Here is an 18,450-nt window from a genome sequence, read left to right as displayed (position 1 = left end):
ATCTCGGAGATAACACTCATCGCACGCAGATATCAGCCCTATCAGGCAAAGCTTGAAAGACTCTCTCGTCTAAACGAATTCGCCTACGGAACTCCACAAGAGAAGAGAAGGCTTGACCGACCCACCAGCACCATGGCCACGGGGTACGCACACGGGCCCGGCGCCAACGGGGCCGACGCCAACTACCCGGAGTCGCGCGTCCTGATCATCATGACGGGCGGCACGATCTGCATGCAGCCGTCGGCGGACGGGCTGGTGCCCATGACGGGGTTCCTCGAGAACGCAATGGCGCCCCGGCCGACCTTTAACGACGGCTCGCCCCCCGTGCGGCTCCACGCGTACAAGGGCGGCGAGAAGCTCAGCCTCGAGAGCCTGCGGACACCGCCCAGCTCCTACTCGCGCCACGTCCGGTACAGCATCCTCGAGTTCTCGCCGCTGCTCGACTCTAGCTCCATCTCGTCCGTCGGCTGGACGGAGGTCGCCCTCACCGTGAAGGAGAATTACCACCTCTTTGACGGGTTTGTGGTGCTCCATGGAACGGATTCCTTAGCTTGTGAGTAGTTACTCTCCTGTTTTGTGTGTGTTCTAGCGTAGTTTGCTTTGTCAGTGTTCTTGGAAGTGGTACACATCTGGTCACCAGCCGTTTGCTCTACCGTTTGTCTTTTGGTGACACCATCTCCTCGGAAAGCGGATGCTCCTCGCATATGAACGGGAGACTTGTCTTTGTCTACGACAGAGCCAGCACAGATGAGGCAAGTATGAGACTTGACCGACAATTTTAGCAGAGGACGAACAAGAAGACGCTCATGATGTGGCTAAGCTGGAATCCCTTGCTTGGATCACATCTGACTCTCAAAAAATGGCCTCTGCGATTCATTACAAGCTCATATCGCCTGTAATTGGACAGTAATGATATTTGGGGTTTTCTTGGGACCTGTAGCTGGGCCTCACAAGGTCGAAATGGGCCAGGATCAGTGCTAATGTAGGAGAACAGATACCGCGTCAGCATTATCCTTCATGATGACAGACCTGGGCAAGCCAATCATCCTGACAGGCTCCCAAGCATCCATCTTTGCTCTCCAATCCGATGCGGTGGACAATCTACTGGGCTCCCTGATCATTGCAGGGACCTTTGTGATCCCCGAGGTCTGCCTGTTCTTCTCGCACACTCTCTTCCGTGGCAACAGGACGACCAAGGTCTCTGCGTCGGCTTTCGAGGCCTTCGACAGCCCCAACTGTGAGCCTCTTGCGAAGGTGACCAGCCTCGGCGTCGACGTCAAGTGGTCGCTGGTGCGACGTCCCACGAGGATAGCCGAGTTCCAGGTCACAAAGTACATCGACACAGCCCATGTGGCCTGTCTGCGCATCTTCCCGGGTATCAAGCCGGAGATGGTTGACTCTGTCCTGCGAGTCCCTAACCTGAAGGGCCTGATCCTCGAGACCTTTGGCATGGGCAACGCGCCAGGCGGCGTGGACGGCAGCCTAACCAAGGTCATCAAGGAGGCCGTTGAGCGAAAGATTGTGATCGTGAACGTGAGCCAGTGCACGAACGGTTTCGTGTCGCCCCTTTACGCCCCAGGGTTCGCTCTGGGCAAGCTTGGTGTGGTCTTTGGCTACGATCTCACGACGGAGGCTGCTCTGACAAAGCTCTCGTACCTTCTGGCCGTGGAGAACCTCTCCTACTCGGACATTACCGCGCAGATGGCTCACTCCATCCGCGGTGAAAGTAAGCAGCCCCTTCTTCCAGGAAAGCTCTACGCCGCGCAATTATGAAGTTGACTAATATACATCTTCACAGTGACCGAGATGACAACACCGAGCTTCTCGCACCCGTCCGGTACCTTGGACGCGCTCGTGAGCAGCCTCACAGCCGCCGAATCGGCCTTCACAGCGCTGGGCTATGCTATCCAAAGAGGCGATCTGCGGACCGTCCGCGAGTCTCTCGAGGGGGATGAGACCAGCTACCAACTTTTGAAGATGGCAGACTATGCCGGAAACACAGCTCTGCACCTGGCGGCCATGTAAGTTGCCCTCTGGAGAAAAGCCAGTCGGGTTCAGTTCCTTGAACGGCCTCGTTCGCTCTTGCTCTACCTTTGACCTCTCGCCGTCGCCAAGTGCTGGTGGTCTAGGCCCCCAACATGCGCCACGAGCCCTGTCATCATCTGCCTATCTTACCAAAAGGAGACGAGACTGACCCGAGAGCCTGCAGGAGCGCAAACGTGGAGATCTTACGAGAGCTGCTCACCCGCGGGGCCAGCGTGCACGCCAGGAACTCGGCAAACAACACGCCGCTCTTCCTGGCCAGGAGGACGGCCCACAGGGAGTGCGTGGAGCTGCTCGAGGGCGCAGGAGGTCACCTGTGGGTGGACGAGAGGGCTCGCAGCGGAGCGTCGACGCCGAGGACTGCGGACTTCCCCCTGAGCAGGCCAATGTCTCCAGGGATGTGATGTACACACACTGTCGAGGCTATTTCCCCCTTTGCCCTCACAGGACTCCCTGTGGGCTGCTCACGGTGCCTGATTCCTTCGGCTCGTAAGCCATCGCTTGCCTTACCCAGCCCTCGTTTTTATCCAGCTTGTGGTGGTTGAATTTGGCCACTTGGCTCTCCACAGCCTGCCTTTGTACGTTGGCATACAACGAGGCTAGACACTGGCTGCCCAAGGAGGAAGGTTCCGCGCGTGGTTGGAAATGCAGTATGCACCTGGCTGCATCGGGACGGACTATTGGAGGGGACCAGGTCGGGCTTGAGCACCCGTTGGACGGCGGAACGGGTGGTGGATGTGTGACTGCGGTGATGAATGCGCTTTCGTGCGTTGAGGGCGTCGTCCCCGGCTGGTGGCAGCTATGGGGCCAACAAATACGAGATGGCGCGCAGGTCCCAAGAACGTCCTCGGAAGCAGGCTCTCCTGGGCTTGCTCAAGGCACTGGGCAAACCTTGCAAGACTGGACTCCTCCACAGAGGTACCGGTATCACGAGGCAACGGTGGAGCACGCGTATCGGGCTCACTGCTCGTGGGAAACGCCGCAGAGCCTCAAAAGGGCACATGTATGTCCCAGACATTGATAGACCCTGGTAGACTGAGTTATGATAGACTTCGGATGAAAGACCATCCATTCCCAGGATGAGATATAAGCGGGTGACCTTGCCTACCTGTTAGGCACTTAGCACTGTGGTATCCAGCAGGCTGGGCTTGCTGGGGCTTTCGTCGTCAGCGCTGCGGCTCAAAAGCTTCTTTCCAGCAGCCGAGCAGTACCCCGCTTGGAGTGAGACCACCTGGGGCACTCTGGAAGCCCGGGAGGCTCTGCTTCGTCTCTCACAGTAGGGCACACGCACACCATCTCCCGTATAGTGTGACGCTTTCCGGGCCAGCCTGCCTGGACACAAGGCGGATTCTGACGTGGCGAACGCCAGTCGACCTGTGCTCGAGGCATACTGAGGTAGCACAGAGTACTTGGCCATACCACGGCATGTCTGTCTCGAAGCCCAGGCAGGAAGAGTCAAGCCTGAAAGCTCAGGTATCTCCCGGGGTCAGTCTTCTGGCTGGACATTTTCCCCGTGCTGTCGAGTACTCCGCAAACTTTTTGGGATAAATCCCTGTGGGCTGTAGAGTACACGCATGCGGTGGAGCAGCGTGCGTACGAACTACAGTAAGAGTCATTGGCCAAGGCACCGATGCAAGCAAGACAGTAGGACTTGCACTCGGATCACGTCTGACGATACCATTGTGTCTTGGCCACTTCGCCCTAGGTCAGCAGCTGCACCCTTCCTTGCATCCAGGGCTGACTCAAAGTCCAAATCCAGCAGAGAGGGGAAATCCACGTAATGCAGGAGTTGCCGGAGTACCGTAACCAGAGAGTGTGTGGTTGTGGACTAATAAGTAGCCCGTACGGGAACTAAATAAAGCTGGGCTGAGGGCTTCTGCAGGCTAGGTACAGTGCCATACAGCAAGTACCATTCGCCACTACACTACGTTCCCAGGCAGCGAAAGTCGGCGGCGCACTTACGAGGCTCTTTGGCTGCCTCTTCGCCGCAATATTCGTAGGTGCCTTTGTAAGTATTTATTCCCCCAAGAACTGTGGTTTTCATCTTCTTTTCGAAAGTATTCTTTCTAATTACCTCTCCTTCTTTCCCAGGTTAATCAAACGGTTCGTTGGAGGCGTGCGCGTGAGGCTGGGCATCGTGAGCAAGCAAAATCGAAGACTAAAGGTTTCTGCTTCTTCTGGTCCCTTCACCCAGGAGTCTTACGACATGGATTTCAAAGCCGCGTTTGGCAAGCAGCTGCCCCATGGCGCCTTCAACTCAAATTTGACTGCGGCCAACATGAGTGGGGGCATGCCTGGCCTGGAAGGTATCATCACCCTCCTGGGCAGCCGGAACCCTCTGGTCCAGATGTTCATGGTACTACATCAGATGGTCGGCTCGCGTATAGGCATCGATCCCACCATGATCCTGACTCTGGCCGGGTTCGCCTGGGCGGCCAATAAAATATGGCGCCAGTTCTTTATGGTTATCTACAGGTTCATCGCCGAGTACCTGATGGCCAGCATACACGTATCGAGTGGCGACGAGATCTACCTGCACATGATCAAGTGGCTGGCCTCGCAACCTAAACTCGTCAACTCGCGCTCCCTCACCGCCGAGACTCTGTCCAAGACGGCCTGGGAGGAGGAAGACGAGGCCGACGTGCTAGCAACTAGGATCTCGCCCGACGGGGAAGGCGTCTACCTAAACTTCTCGAACCAGGAGGCCAAGATGCCGCCGCGGTTCGTCCCAGCGCTGGGCGTCCACGGTTTCTGGTTTGAGGGCCACTACTTCCGCCTGCACCGCAAGCAGGAGAGCTTCCTCGAGGATAGCGGCAGCGGCGGGCAGACGTTCAAGGATAAAGAAAACCTCGTCATCTCGTGCCTGGGCCGCTCGCCCGAGCCCATCAAGAAGCTGCTCCGCCACGCCAAGGAGGCCTACTACAACGACCACTACGCAAAGACCATCGTCAAGAGGCCGTCGCCTATGAATATGCGCCGGTACGGCGGCCGTCACGCCTGGGCCCAGGTGGCTAACCGCCCTGTCCGCCCGATGAAGACGGTCGTCCTCGACGGCAAGCAGAAGGTGCAGCTCCTGGCCGACGTCAACGAGTACCTGCACCCCGCGACGCCGAGATGGTACGCCAACCGTGGCATTCCCCTCAGGCGAGGCTATCTCTTCCACGGCCCGCCGGGAACCGGCAAGACGTCTCTGTCATTCGCGCTGGCCGGTGTCTTCGGCCTTGATATATACGTTATAAGTCTCCTGGAGCCGTCGCTTACCGAGGAGGACCTTCTGGCGCTGTTCAACTCCCTGCCACGACGATGCGTCATCCTGCTAGAGGACATCGACACCGCCGGCTTGGCGCGGCCGAAGGAGGAGCAGGATCAGGATGTGGATGTCGAGGGTGAGGGTAAGGACGGCGGCAAAAGAGAAGGCGGCAAGGGCCGCAAGGGCGGGAGACCCAATGGCACTGGAAGTGGCGAGGGAGGCGGCGGCGGCGGCGGCGGCCCTAACGACTGGAAGGTGTCCGACCTCGCCCGCGAGCTGAAGAAGCAGGGCGGGCCGGACGAGAGAAGGGCATCAGCTTGTCAGGGCTGCTGAACGCCATCGATGGCGTCGCGTCGCACGAGGGACGCGTGCTGATCATGACCACGAACAAGCCCGAGGCGCTCGACGACGCCCTGATCCGGCCGGGTCGCGTCGACCTGCAGGTGGCGTTCACCAACGCCACCCAGGAGCAGGCCCGCGAGCTGTTCGAGCGCATGTACGAGGCCGACTCGAAGCGCAAGCCTGCCGCGGCCGTCGTGCCGCAGCCTCCAGCGATGAACGGGAAACCCGTTGCCAACGGACACACGGACAACCCGGAGAAGGCTGGCGCGCATGCAGCGGAGCCGGACCACCACCGCCCGAACGGGGCTCACGCCGGCGATCACGCCAACGGAGGCACCATCTCGAGCGAGGCGCTCGACGACCACCGCCTCGAGATAACGATCGAGGAGCTCAGGGACGTGGCCGCCGACTTCGCGGCCAAGATCCCCGACGGTTTCTCGCCCGCGGAGCTGCAGGGATTCCTGCTCAAGAGGAAGAAGGACCCGCGCCGGGCGCTCGCCGAGGTGGAGAACTGGGTCGAGGCGATGATGAGGCAGAAGGCGAGCAAGACCAAGGTGCTGCAGGTGCAGTGAGGCCCTGCCACGGCATGTCTTGTTTTTCTGTTTTTGTGGTGATGGTCATGGTTGGTACCCACGGCACCACGAGAGGGTTGCGCGATACGTTGCACAGGCTGGCTAGCATTAGCATAATTAGAAACGTCATGAGACATGAGAATGAATACACTTCTAGTATACGAACAGCTTGCATGGAAAGAATAAGGGATTTCTTGAGCGGCAATCTGTAGCTTAGCTGCCTCCCACTGTGTTGACGACTTTCTTTCCCGGGAAAATAGATAGTCTTGCTGCATTGATTTCGTCGTCCACTGTTTTGTCAGCAAAGAAGACCCTGGATACAGTCCCTCGTCTTGCTACTGGCCCTTTGGTCCTTTCGTCCTTACCTTGCTGTTACATTTCCAATTCATATCATGACTTTCCTTTCAGCTGTAACCGTCAGGCGATATTATCCTCACGAAAAAGCCGTTGGATACCAGAGGAAGGCAAGGCACGGTGTGCTTTCTTTGATGAGTCCATGAGGGCCTATATACCAATGAGTTAATGGCTGTCTATCGAAAGAAAGAGGGACTCCGATGCGGATAAAGTAGATCCACTCCCACCCAGCCTGCGCGACGTCTCTGCCGGCGCCGGAATCAGCCATCCGCATCGCCGTCCTCGAGGCCCTGCTCTTCTTCCTCATCATCGTCCTCGTCGACTTGGAATGCTTGGTATTGGCCCCGCTCGGCCATGTCATCCTCGTCGTCTTCGCCATAGTCTTCTTCAAAGTCTTCTTCATCTTCGTCGCCCTCGTCCTCGTCATACTCACTACCATCCTCGAAATCGGTCGGAAGGCCGTCCACAATGCCTGTATCATCTCCCTCCTCGCGGTCCTGGTCGTCTTCCAGGGCCGTCTCATCCCCGTCACCCTCCTGCGACTGCGATGGCTCGCCAGCTTCACCTGGCTTTCCAAGTCTCGTCTGTACCCTCTTTCCTGGGAAATGGTACGAGGTCCGCTTGTTATTCCGGATCCTCCCCACCCCCTTGTACTTCTTGCCGCGTATGAGCTCAAGCTCCTTCTCCGTTAGCTTGAGGTCGGGCGTAGGGATGGCGATACTCTTGGTTGCTTCAGGGTCCGGGCTCTCGTCACGCGCCTGCAATGCTTGATCGAAGTCACTGTCCTGGAGAACCCTCCCGAACTGGATTGCCCTCATCTTGCACTTCATAATGGCCCTCGCCTTCGCCCACAGCCCGCGATGGTACCAGCCGCTGCCCTCGATGTCGCACTCGGGTCGTATGGGCGCTTCTGCGAGAAGCTTAGCCAGTAAGGGGTCCGTGATGTCGCACACCTGCCAGACCTTGCCGTCGTCGTGGTAAATCTTGCCATCGAACAGGTGGGTGCCGGTGTGTTCGTCATTGGTCGCCTTCACCCCTGAAATGTCACGTTTACGCAGCTCCTGCCACATCTCACCCATCTCACCGACCTGGAGCCGCCGCAGCCGGAAGATGAGGCACTGGTACATACGACTTGAAGGGTCCACGCGAGGATCGTAACCGTATCTGCAGAGGGAGTCGCGCCAGGGACCACCCTTGAATTGGTAGCCTGCGTATTGTATAGCATTCTTGAGGAGCTGCTGTGACAGGTTCGGCGGGAAGCGTTTCTCTGGGTGATCGGGGTCGTAGGCGAAGTCAGTCAGCTTGTTGATGATCGAACGCCGCGTCCAGACTGGCCGCTCGTCCAGGAGCTTTCTCATCGCCTTTACAATCACATCGAATAAGGGATCCTTGACCCTTGGCTTGCCGGTAGGTGCGTCGGGTATTGGGTCGTGGGTGCCGATGAAATAGCCCACAGATTTCACCCTAGAAGTCGTGTTGACCATCTCGAAGCCACCATCCTTAGTGCTAACCACCCTCACGTAGGGATTTTGGGAGTAGAAGTAGTAGTATGGCACGCTGATCTGTGTCATAAGGGGTGGAGCAACAATTTCTTGCTGGGGAGTCTTTTCTACCCCATGCTTCATGGAGAACTGACGGAACTTGGACACTGCAGGATTCATATGAGTAAGAGGTCACTGCAGGAATCATTGTGGTTCTTACCATCACCAGACAAGATCTTGTCCTTGAAATCGTTCATGAAATTATTGTTCTTCATGGAGTAGTTGAAGTCGGCCATGCCTCTGTAGCGATGGGTGTGCTTGATGACACCGACGGCTTCGGCACGATAACGATCAACATTGTCCTGGAGCTTTCGCCTCAAAACTTTTGGATCATCAAGTCTGGACTCTGAGCGCAGGTTCTCGGGTCCTGGCCCTGTGGCCTGAGCGGGTTGGTCAACCTCGCCCTGCCACGGCCCATTGCTGCCCCTCTTCCTCTTCCGGCCGGTCCTTTTCGGGACCGTAATTTTGAAGAGCACATTATGAGATGATGAATAATGGGACATCATTGGCCTCGAGGCAGGATCCTGGGGTTGAAGATATAGAGGCACAGAAAGTTGGGGTCTGGATGGATCCAAGACCTAGTATGCAGGTTAGAATTTTGGATCAAGATGAAGTGGGAGAAGGAAGTGGTGTGGTCTCACTGATTGAAACTGAGGGTTCGGACCAAAAGTGTCCAAGCCTTTGTCGAGATTCTGGATCAGAAAGGGATGCTCAACGGCGGCAATGGTCCGTGAGGGTATCTTGAAAGCGGGAGCTTGTGGTTGGCCATCTGAGACGGAGGAGGCGGAGGGCGATGCAGCACTCAGGAGCGCATCGGTCTCCTCGACATCATTCAGGTCCACGAACGACATGTTGTGTGTGGTAGCAGGCTGAGGAGTCCATCAAGTCAGGTCATGGAAGGACTTCTTGGTCAGTGCTGGACTGGAAGTGGTGTTTGGTGCATTCGCCACAGATTCGGGGCCGTGGTGTGTCGAAGGTTGAGATGCCGGCGCTTTCACTCTAGCAAAGAGATGAGATGGGTTCCACATGTGTCATCTATGTAGGCGATGCAAAGCTACCTCAAGAGGGTCTAATGTTGCGGCCCATGTGAATTGATTGTTGGATGAAGCCTTCCCAATGTTGATGAGGACTTGGGACTCGCAGCTGGCAGCCAGATGCCAAAGACAGAGCCTGGTTACCTGCTAGCCTGGTCCCCTGGTCACACTGGAGGTCAGGATGGGCCCTGCACCTGCAGGAGCTGCAGGCGGGCCCGGAGCCACCACCCAAGCTTCCGTGCTCTCTCGAAACAGATCTGCCTTTCTTTTGCTCGGAGACGCACACTCATTGCTTGGTCCTGCACGGCATGGCACTGCATGGCAACGGCATGGATCAGGTCTCCCAGATCATCCAAAACAGCCACGAGCTTTGTAGGTGAAGGTCTCTGGCCACTCAAGCCCTCGATTTTTGGTGACGTTCTTACACAGATACCTGGCTACAGGCGGATAGGCGATGTGCCTACATCTTTGTGCATGCACTCCTTCCTGGACACATAGATCATAAGTGATGGCTAACAATTAGAACTACACTACATAGGTAGACAATACATGCTATGGGAGGTATAGACACGGTTACAGCAGACCCAGGGAGGCACGAGGTACTGTAATGTCCAGAAACCCTGAATATCCCCAACTCGCTCCGGTGTTTTGGTCGAGGTGGGCCACATTTCGTCCCACCCTGCTGCTGCTTGAAGTACATGTACGCCTACTGTAATAACAGCCTATCCACCTGGGCACACAGTACCTAGGTAGCCAGTGCTCTGCAGAAATATAGCAACAGATAGTCATGCACACAGATGAATTATTGCTGCAGCCTGCAGAGGAATGCCGTGCGTTGCGTGCATCGACCCGATGACGAGGCGGCGGGAGATCACCTTGGACCACGCTCTGGGCCAACCGGTGACGGACATTTGTTGTCCTTGCCGTCTGCAAGCCCCGCAGTCCCAAATTCACGGGTGATGGGCTCAACCACAGGGCTCTAATTGCGGCGGCCAGTGGGGTCCTAGGCCAGGTCCGCCCTGACCACCGAGCTGGATACTGAGGTCAGAGTGGACAGGTGCCGGCCACCCCAGCAAGCAGGCGGGCCTGGCAGGCAAGCGGTGCCTTGCGCCTGCAACTTCCAACTGTTATTACCACATAGTGCTCTACTTGCACATGCACCCGAACTCAATCCCATGGTCTATACCGTATTCTGGCACCTCCCGCCTTCCAAGCTCCCGACTCGCAGCTCCCGCCCACCTAGGATAGACTGCTTCGCCGCCTGGTCTGCTACCCTCTACCGCACCGTACTGCACCGCACCGTGCCAGTCAGTGCCTATCGTGTGTCCTCCGACCCCAAACCCAAACCCAAACCCAACCTTTCGAGTTTCCCACCCTCACGGATTGCGGATTGCCATCTTCCAACTCTCTCTTGTCTGCTCTGCCTGCTGCGCTTCATCGCCGAGGTTTCTTTTTTTCCCCACAGGCTTTTGATCGAGGCTTGATGGGCCTTGCTCGACTATCACGGATGCCCTCCACCAAAGACTCCAAAGACGCCAACGGCTCCTCCCCGTCAAACGGTAAATGAGTACCTGCCTATCACCCAGACGCACCTCCGATCCTCCTCCCTCAACTCACCTGCATGCCTGCTGCACGCTTGCACGCCTGCGTGTGCCTCAACCTCAATACTGTGTACCACCAGCACCAGCACCAGCACCAGCACCAGCACCAGCACCAGCACCAGCACCTGCCAGCGAGCCAGCCAAGCCTCCCTGCCCTGCTCTGCTCGTCCCACGGCCGTCCTCAGCCCATCCATTCGTCCTCCATCCATCTACTACCGGTTCACTGGTTGTGCCTAATAAACCCTATTGTCACTTCCAAGCTTCCCTGCCCTCCCCTTCGCCCTCTCGACAACCCCTGTCCGGCCCCCTTTTGAGCCACCACCCTGCCCCAAGGTTGTTCTCCAGCCCTCCTCACCTTTACCTAAGCTCCCATCGTTTCGCCATCCCGACAACCTCACCACCCACCTTGGGACCCGCCAAGCGCATCAGTCTGACCTGCCCTCTGGCGAATTGGTTGCGCTTTGCCCTCACCTGCTGCCGCCCTGTTGCCAATCACCCTCCCTCTCCTCCGGACCATCCAGCGAGACTGGCTTAGACGTGGACCACGACCCATTGATCTGTCGTCAGCGCCTACTGCCGTTCCCCCTGCCATCCCGCGAGGCTGAACAGGTAGATAGATCTTCAACATTTGTCCTCTCCCCGCATCACTCCCACACACCTCACATAACATCATACACACACACAAGCACATACTGCCTGGGCTCTCCCCCAAGGTCCCGGGACAGCCACACGCGGTCCTTCCCGTGCATTTGCGCTGAGCCGTCGCCCTCCCGCCATCCGCGGAGCTTGTCTCCCACCCCCTCAGGCCCCGCCATTGCCATCCAGCTGGCCATTGCTGACACCGTCACCACAGAGAAGCAACTTTCCTCGAAGATGAAGCGCTTCAGCCAGAGGGTTGTAAGTTTCACGCCTTTCCTACCAGCAATGTCCCGATGGCTCGACCTTCGTCGGACGTCTGCTAACGCTCGCTCGCACACATCACAGCTGTCGCGCGGGAAAGACTCCAGCAAATCATCAAAGAAGAAGGACTCTAAAGACGGCACAGCCTCCCCCAACAGCACAGCATCGAGGGACGCTTCCAACCAGTCTCCTACAATCACGCCCTCGTCGTCCGCGTCGAACCTCCCCGACACCCGAAACAAGCCTCTTCCCCCTAACAGCGCTGGAGCACATGGGCAAGAGCAGGGCATACCAGGGCAGTCACCCTTGAGCAACATGAGCTCTGCCTCGGGATCTGGCTCCTTCGGCGGCTCCCCTCAGGCTGCTAATGGCGGAGGCACGCCCCAGCGCTCCGGCGGTCTCCCGCCCACAGTCATCATCAGCCCCAGCGCTCCCCATGTCCCTCCGCCCGGCGCGGCCGAGACCATGCCGCATGACCTGGCGCCTCCAAAAGCCGGCCAGAAATCCCTGATGTTCGACCGCCTGCAGCAGACACCGAAGGACGTGCCCGAGGGACTGCGGACTCCGAAGCGGCAGCACTCGTCTCGGTTTGATATCTCGGCGCATCGCGAGCTGGAAAAGCTTCCTGGGTTTCACGAGGTGCCGCCTAATCGTCGGCAGGAGCTGTTCATGCAGAAGATCGACCAGTGCAACGTCATTTTCGACTTCAACGATGCCAGTGGAGACATGAAGTCCAAGGAGATCAAGCGCTTGGCGCTTCACGAGCTGCTCGACTACGTTGCCAACAACCGGCAGGTCATCACTGAACCCATGTACCCGCGGGTTGTCGAGATGTTCGCCAAGAACTTGTTCCGCCCACTGCCACCGCCAATGAACCCATCGGGCGAAGCCTTCGACCCGGAAGAGGATGAGCCCGTGCTGGAAGTCGCTTGGCCTCACATCCAGGTCGTCTACGAGTTCTTCCTGCGCTTCATTGAGAGCCAGGACTTCAACACCAACATCGCGAAGGCCTACATTGACCATAGTTTTGTTCTCCGGCTGCTTGAGCTCTTCGACTCCGAAGACCCTCGTGAGCGCGATTTCCTAAAGACAACGCTGCACAGGATCTACGGGAAATTCCTCAATCTGCGAAGCTTCATTCGACGATCCATCAACAATGTCTTCTTTCATTTTGTGTACGAGACGGAAAGGTTCAACGGCGTGGCCGAACTCCTCGAAATTCTGGGGTCCATTATCAACGGATTCGCACTGCCCTTGAAGGAGGAACACAAGTTGTTCCTTACACGTACGCTGATACCTCTGCACAAAGCAAAGAGCCTCAGCATGTACCACCCACAGCTTGCGTATTGCATCGTTCAATTCTTGGAGAAGGATGCGTCCCTTACGGAAGAGGTGAGACTCCAAATTCTAACAAGCCACGTACAGATCCAATTCTAATGGTTCACAGGTGGTGCTTGGTCTCCTGCGCTATTGGCCAAAGGTAAACAGCACCAAGGAGGTCATGTTTTTGAACGAGGTAGAGGATATCTTCGAGGTTATGGACCCGGCGGAGTTTGCCAAGGTTCAGGAACCCTTGTTCCACCAGCTCGCCAAGTCGGTGGCAAGTCCTCATTTCCAGGTTGCAGAGCGTGCTCTGTACTTCTGGAACAACGAGTACTTCTGCAACCTGGTCAGCGATAACGTCGAGATCATCCTCCCCATCATGTTCGCGCCGCTGTACGAGAACTCGAAGGGGCACTGGAATAGGTGGGTTTCGTCCCGTCACGCTGGAAACGTGGGGTTCCTGTTATTGACCCAGTGCTAGGACTATCCATGGGATGGTGTACAACGCTATGAAACTCTTCATGGAAATTAACCCTCAACTCTTCGACGACTGCTCCCAGGAGTACACGGAGCAGCAGAACAGCGCGCCGGCTAGGGAGAAGCAGCGGGAGAGGAAATGGGCGGCCATTCAAGACTTGGCCAACAAACAAAAGGCTAATGGGTCAGCGGCACTCCAAGATGAGCAGACGGAAGAGACTGACGGCACAGAAGATAACCAGAAGCGGCTCGACTCGCTGAACCTGCAAGACGGAGACCGAAGAGATCGGCGGCCGGGCACGCACGAGAGGCAGAGCTCAGCGGGGTCGTCGAGAAGCGGGCGATAACCTTGGATCACTGTGTCCTGCCTCAGCAGTGTGTCAGACCGAATCAGGCTCAGGGTTGCGTCTGGAAATCGACCATGCGGAGAGGTTTGCCGAACGATTAATGGACAAGGCCTCATTTTCTCGTTTCCCTTGCGCAACTAATGCCAGAACGTCTCTTGAGAATCCGAGATCATGGCTGGAGGAGGAAGGGTATGCTGGCGGCTCAGGCTAGAAATTCTGGACGACTGAATTGGCCCGGGCCGAACCACTTGTTTCTGTTGGCCGGCCCAGACAAAGTTTGGATGCGCTCGCTAGCGCTTCTTCCCACATTCGATTAGAAAACGCGCGCTGTCACAAGGGGCTGTCCGAGTACTCTAGCGGGACTTTTGGTTTCCTGTGGATTTGGTAGACCAGGTGGCATTAGGACTGAAGATCTGTGGCAAGCAAAGGCTGGGTGGTACAGGCAAGGGGAGTCGAGCTCCCTTTCTGTCGTTCGCCAGGACCAGTTGTGCGTTGCTCACGCTGGGCAGGACGGTTACGGGATGGGGGTGTGGTGAAAGAAAACAAAGAGGCACTGGGGGAGGCAAGAGGCCACCTTTCAAGGATTTTTAACTGTACGAATTTTTAGTCAACAAAGCTTCTGCAAAACCACCTCTAGGGCAAAAAGACGGGACATATTGGCGTGTCGGCGTACCGATATCGTGGTTTTGGGGGACGAACGAACAACGCTTTAAAAGAAGGAAGCTCTTTTTACTCTTCTTCTCTTTCTTGAATCTGTTTGTTTTCTTGTCTACATATTTGTTTATTACCATGATGGTGTGAGGTAGAAGCATGTCATTTCTCAGCTGAGCCGTGACGACGTCGCATGTCTCTGCCGTGCATACTACATACGTACTTTTGTCATCGACAATTGGTGAGGATGGGTCGTGAGGTGGACAATGTTGTGACATCTTGCTGGCTTGGTAGTCCTGCGCTCTGACAGCGCTTACAAAGTACAGCTACAAGATATGCATTCGTTCAATGTCATCTGACCATCACCGTGTGCCACCATCTATCCAGCACAGTACCATCCAACGATCCAACGTCGTCCTGGTCTTACGATCGATCACCACCCTCTTCCCCTGCCGTACCCGCCGCCGCCACCTCTTCCCCTATACCCACCGCCGCCATTCCCTCCCCTGCCATACTGGAACCCTCCTGGTTGCTGCTGCTCTGGGTGTCCTTGAGGCGAATAAGGCGGAGGCGGAGGCGGAGGCGCCCAACCGCCGCCCCACGAGCCTGGGGAAGGGCCCGGGACGGGAGGTCCACCCGAGGAGTGGTGAGGTGGGAACCAGCCCTGAGGTGGCTGATGTGGCCCGTGGTTGCCTGCTGTGGGAGACATATGTGGTGGCGGTGGTGGCGGCGGAGGAGGCCACTGACCTTGATAGTGAGGAGGTGGAGGAGGTGGGACAGCTGCATTCCAAGAGTTGAACCTACTGGGCTGTGGTGGTGCGCCCATGGGAAAGTTCGGAGGTGGGTACGAGGCGGGCGGCGGCGGCGGCTGCTGCTGCTGCTGCTGCTGCTGCTGTTGCTGCTGCTGGTGATGATATTGTTGCGGGTTTGGCGGCGCATAGCCTTTTTGGGGGCCATAACCTACCGCTTGCGTGTTTTGGGTTGTTGACAGCACTGGTTGTGGTGAGTATGAACCGCGCGACCGTGACCTGGGTCCGTCTCTGCCATTCTGGCCACGCCGTGGAGACCGCGACCGAGACATAGAGCGAGAATAGCTTCGTGGCCGCCGTGGGCTGTAGCTTCCTCTCCTTGCGCGGCTGCGAGATCGTGACGCGCTGCTCCAGCTCCGGCTTCGCGAACGCGAGAGCCGACGTCGTTTAGTGGCAGGGCGCGAGGAGCCTCGCCTTGACGAGGGCCGCCGGCTATGACTCCGGGACCGGCTGCTCGACCGCGATGAGCCTCGTCGGCCCCTTTGCTCATCATCCATGTCCATTCCGTCTCCCTTCAGCCTTCGTGCCCTCATCTTCTCACAAAAGTTCCTCGACCAACCGTAGTATGTCTCACCGCCGACAATATCCCCCAGCTCGTCTCGCTCGATAAATTCACCCATCTGACTGACATCGACCGCTGAGTCGCCATCCAGAAGCGCATCCTTCGCATAAATCTTATCAACGTCGCCCAGCAGCTTTTTCACTGCGTCGGCGAGGTTCTTGTCGGCCGGCCCACCTGCAAGTTGGAGCGGCTTGATCATGGTCGGATTCATAGGTCTCGTGGAGTTCGGCTCTATTACGGGGAGCCAATTGGCAGCGGGAAGGTCGTACCATGGCGTAGATGGGTCGCCGTGCATGGACGGCAGTATAAAAGGTGCTTCTCGTGCTGTCGAGGCTGCATGCGCCTTGTTTGCCACAGGCCCACCATTCGCTTCCGACCCTTGAGATTTTGGCCCTTCTTCGACGGCGGCGCGCAAAGAGTCAAGCACAGATGCCGGGAAATAGGATTTCTTCTCCCATAATTGGAGTATATCATGCAACTTCTTCAAGTGCTTTGGTGCGTTCGCGAAAGAGGCGGCGCCCTTGAACAAGGCAGAGAGGTGCGGTGCAATATTGTCGAAGAAGGTATGATTCCGTGTGCGAAACTTGACGTGGAACAGTACATCGTTCAGGACGTAGAGCACATGCAGCCTCCTTCGCTTCGAGGATGGGCCAGGCGCCTTCTGCGAGCCGCTGGGGAAAGAAGAGGCGAGGGCGACCAGGTATTTCCCAAATGCGGCCGCACGAGCAGGAGAGGGGACCAGATGCTGGAGGATCCATTGCTTGCATTTCTGTTGTCGGCGAAAGAGAATATAAGCAAATGTTTAGCCGGGGCTCAAAGGCTCATGTCAAACGGAGTGGCGTGTGTGTTCCAAACCTGAACGTTGGTTGGTGAGCACTTGACGACGGCCGCGTTGAGCAGACCATGGAACTGCTCGATCTCGTCGCGAGAACACGACGCAAGGTCGGCGTCGGCGTCTGCCTTGAGGAGGGACGCAAAGAGGGAGGCTTTGGCGATGGCGAGCTGTGCGGCCGCCATGTTGACTGGGTAGCCCTGGGCAGTGCGGTCACGGGCGTCGGAACGGTGTCGCGCCCTTCAAGGTATCACGGGCACATTCTCGAGAGGAGAGAAATGATCTGACGAAGTGACGTGCAAGGGAACGGGGGTGACGAACCCACGTGTGTGGAGGTGTTCGGCGCAAGCGGGAAACCAGGGGGGCAGCTGGAGGAAAGTTCCGATTGAGATGCGCTAGAATTGGAGCTGGCCAGGGCAGGGCAGGCTGGGCTGCAGGGCTGGGCCCGCCCGTGCGTGGATTGGAAAATCGGCCGACTCGGGCCCGACGCGACGTACAGACACGCGTATAGTACTTTGATAATTTAATGCAGGGTCTTTATTTACATGAACGGTCAAGTACAATGGCATATCACGATCAAGATCCAAAGAGCGTTGATGCCCATGAGAGGAGCCATGGCGCTGCCCACGAGGCGATTTGAAGAGTTGGACTCGGATGCTGCGAGTACAATTAGGAATTAGGCAAGATCAAGTGGCGATTCCATTTCATTGCCGCAGTTCCACATGCGGTCTCGGTCATAATAATGTACATGCGCCATGAGGCGCCAGTCGCCTAAGTGCAGTGACTCGCCAGGCCTTTGTGGCCTCCAAAATATGCCTCCTGCTCCCCGCCGAGACCCCAGATATTCCCCAAATCGTCTTTCCGGTATTCGCGGGCGGGATCGTCGGTTGTGGCAGACAGGGCTGGGCGACCGGTTACCTGTCACCTCCTGTACGCCGTATAAGCTGTTGTCCTCGCAATCTAGGAAAAGCGGTCCCCTTTTGTGCTCCTGAAAGGAGTAGAGCTCTCGTACTTGCTCTTGCCGTAGAGCCGGTTATACTCTTTGTCAGATAGAGGCTCGGTCGGCGTCACCTCTTTGGCGGCCATCTCCAGGCTTGGCCGGAAGGCATGGTCGACGCGGTCCTCCTCCTGCCTCGGGCGCTCCTTCTGATCGTCGGTTCGAGTGCGAGAGCCACCCATGGCGGAGGCAGAGCCCGGGTGAGACGGGACGTTCTGAGAATACTCGAGGGACTCAATCATGGACTTCTTCTTGCGCTGCTCCTCGAGGCGGGCCTGGCGGTCGGCATTGATGCTTCGTTTGGCGACGACGTATGCGCCGGCGCCGGCTGTAGAGACGGTTCAGCTAAGTCAGTGACTGCCAGGCGAGACATGAAAATGGCCAGGTGTGGCTGCATCTGACAGGGAGAGGATAGCAAAAGCACGAGGACCAACTTACCAACACACAGAGAGCCCCAGCCCAGCCTGTGAAAACGACCTGGTCAGTGTGTTTCTCGTCAGTGGTTTGGCCGTGGTGATCTGCTAACCAGAAAGACTTGACCTGTCGGGGAATCCTCGTCAGCGAAAGCAGCTCATGATGCGAAGGCAGGCTTGGCAGGGTACAGAGCAGACGTACAGTGTTCATCTTGCGATTGAGATGTAGACTATTGGTGTTGTCGTTGCTCTTGCTGAGATTGGTTTGCTCCGGATGGATTAATGTTGTCGGGCAGAAATTGCCAATCTTGATTGACGGGTGATGTCTGCCGGGTGTTTATCGGGCAGGTGGGGTGACGGTGAGAGATGTGTCTACCTGAGCAGAGCAGTTTGCTGTGTGGT

At 57.1% G+C, this 18,450-nt stretch overlaps 5 protein-coding genes across 5 annotated transcripts; 2 read left to right on the top strand and 3 right to left on the bottom strand.

Annotated features, from left to right (window-relative positions):
• Window positions 1–132: 132 nt before the first annotated feature.
• On the top strand, window positions 133–6,207 carry INS49_014541 (uncharacterized protein; the record flags this gene model as incomplete). The annotated part of the gene is made up of 7 exons (XM_043175231.1): window positions 133–553; window positions 995–1,726; window positions 1,799–2,021; window positions 2,210–2,389; window positions 2,491–2,532; window positions 4,135–5,550; window positions 5,610–6,207. 7 exons carry the CDS (start codon window positions 133–135, stop codon window positions 6,205–6,207), a joined length of 3,612 nt encoding a protein of 1,203 aa, XP_043020188.1.
• Window positions 6,208–6,821: 614 nt separating this feature from the next.
• Window positions 6,822–8,953, bottom strand: INS49_014540 (uncharacterized protein; the record flags this gene model as incomplete). The annotated part of the gene is made up of 3 exons (XM_043175230.1): window positions 6,822–8,209; window positions 8,263–8,482; window positions 8,744–8,953. The coding sequence occupies 3 exons, from the start codon at window positions 8,951–8,953 to the stop codon at window positions 6,822–6,824; spliced, it is 1,818 nt and encodes a 605-aa protein (XP_043020187.1).
• A 2,657-nt stretch (window positions 8,954–11,610) lies between these two features.
• INS49_014539 (uncharacterized protein) lies at window positions 11,611–13,784 on the top strand (the record flags this gene model as incomplete). The annotated part of the gene is made up of 4 exons (XM_043175229.1): window positions 11,611–11,634; window positions 11,722–13,029; window positions 13,085–13,383; window positions 13,442–13,784. The coding sequence occupies 4 exons, from the start codon at window positions 11,611–11,613 to the stop codon at window positions 13,782–13,784; spliced, it is 1,974 nt and encodes a 657-aa protein (XP_043020186.1).
• A 1,451-nt stretch (window positions 13,785–15,235) lies between these two features.
• Window positions 15,236–16,823, bottom strand: INS49_014538 (uncharacterized protein; the record flags this gene model as incomplete). The annotated part of the gene is made up of 5 exons (XM_043175228.1): window positions 15,236–15,339; window positions 15,400–15,571; window positions 15,627–15,658; window positions 15,804–16,575; window positions 16,662–16,823. 5 exons carry the CDS (start codon window positions 16,821–16,823, stop codon window positions 15,236–15,238), a joined length of 1,242 nt encoding a protein of 413 aa, XP_043020185.1.
• A 775-nt stretch (window positions 16,824–17,598) lies between these two features.
• Window positions 17,599–18,259, bottom strand: INS49_014537 (uncharacterized protein; the record flags this gene model as incomplete). The annotated part of the gene is made up of 4 exons (XM_043175227.1): window positions 17,599–17,963; window positions 18,074–18,099; window positions 18,162–18,175; window positions 18,251–18,259. 4 exons carry the CDS (start codon window positions 18,257–18,259, stop codon window positions 17,599–17,601), a joined length of 414 nt encoding a protein of 137 aa, XP_043020184.1.
• Window positions 18,260–18,450: the final 191 nt, after the last annotated feature.

Source organism: Diaporthe citri (assembly GCF_014595645.1).
Source record: "Diaporthe citri strain NFHF-8-4 chromosome Unknown scaffold_8, whole genome shotgun sequence".
Taxonomy (NCBI): Eukaryota; Fungi; Ascomycota; class Sordariomycetes; order Diaporthales; family Diaporthaceae; genus Diaporthe; species Diaporthe citri.
Note: the sequence above shows the minus strand (reverse complement) of the source record. Positions and strands in the feature narration are given on the sequence as shown.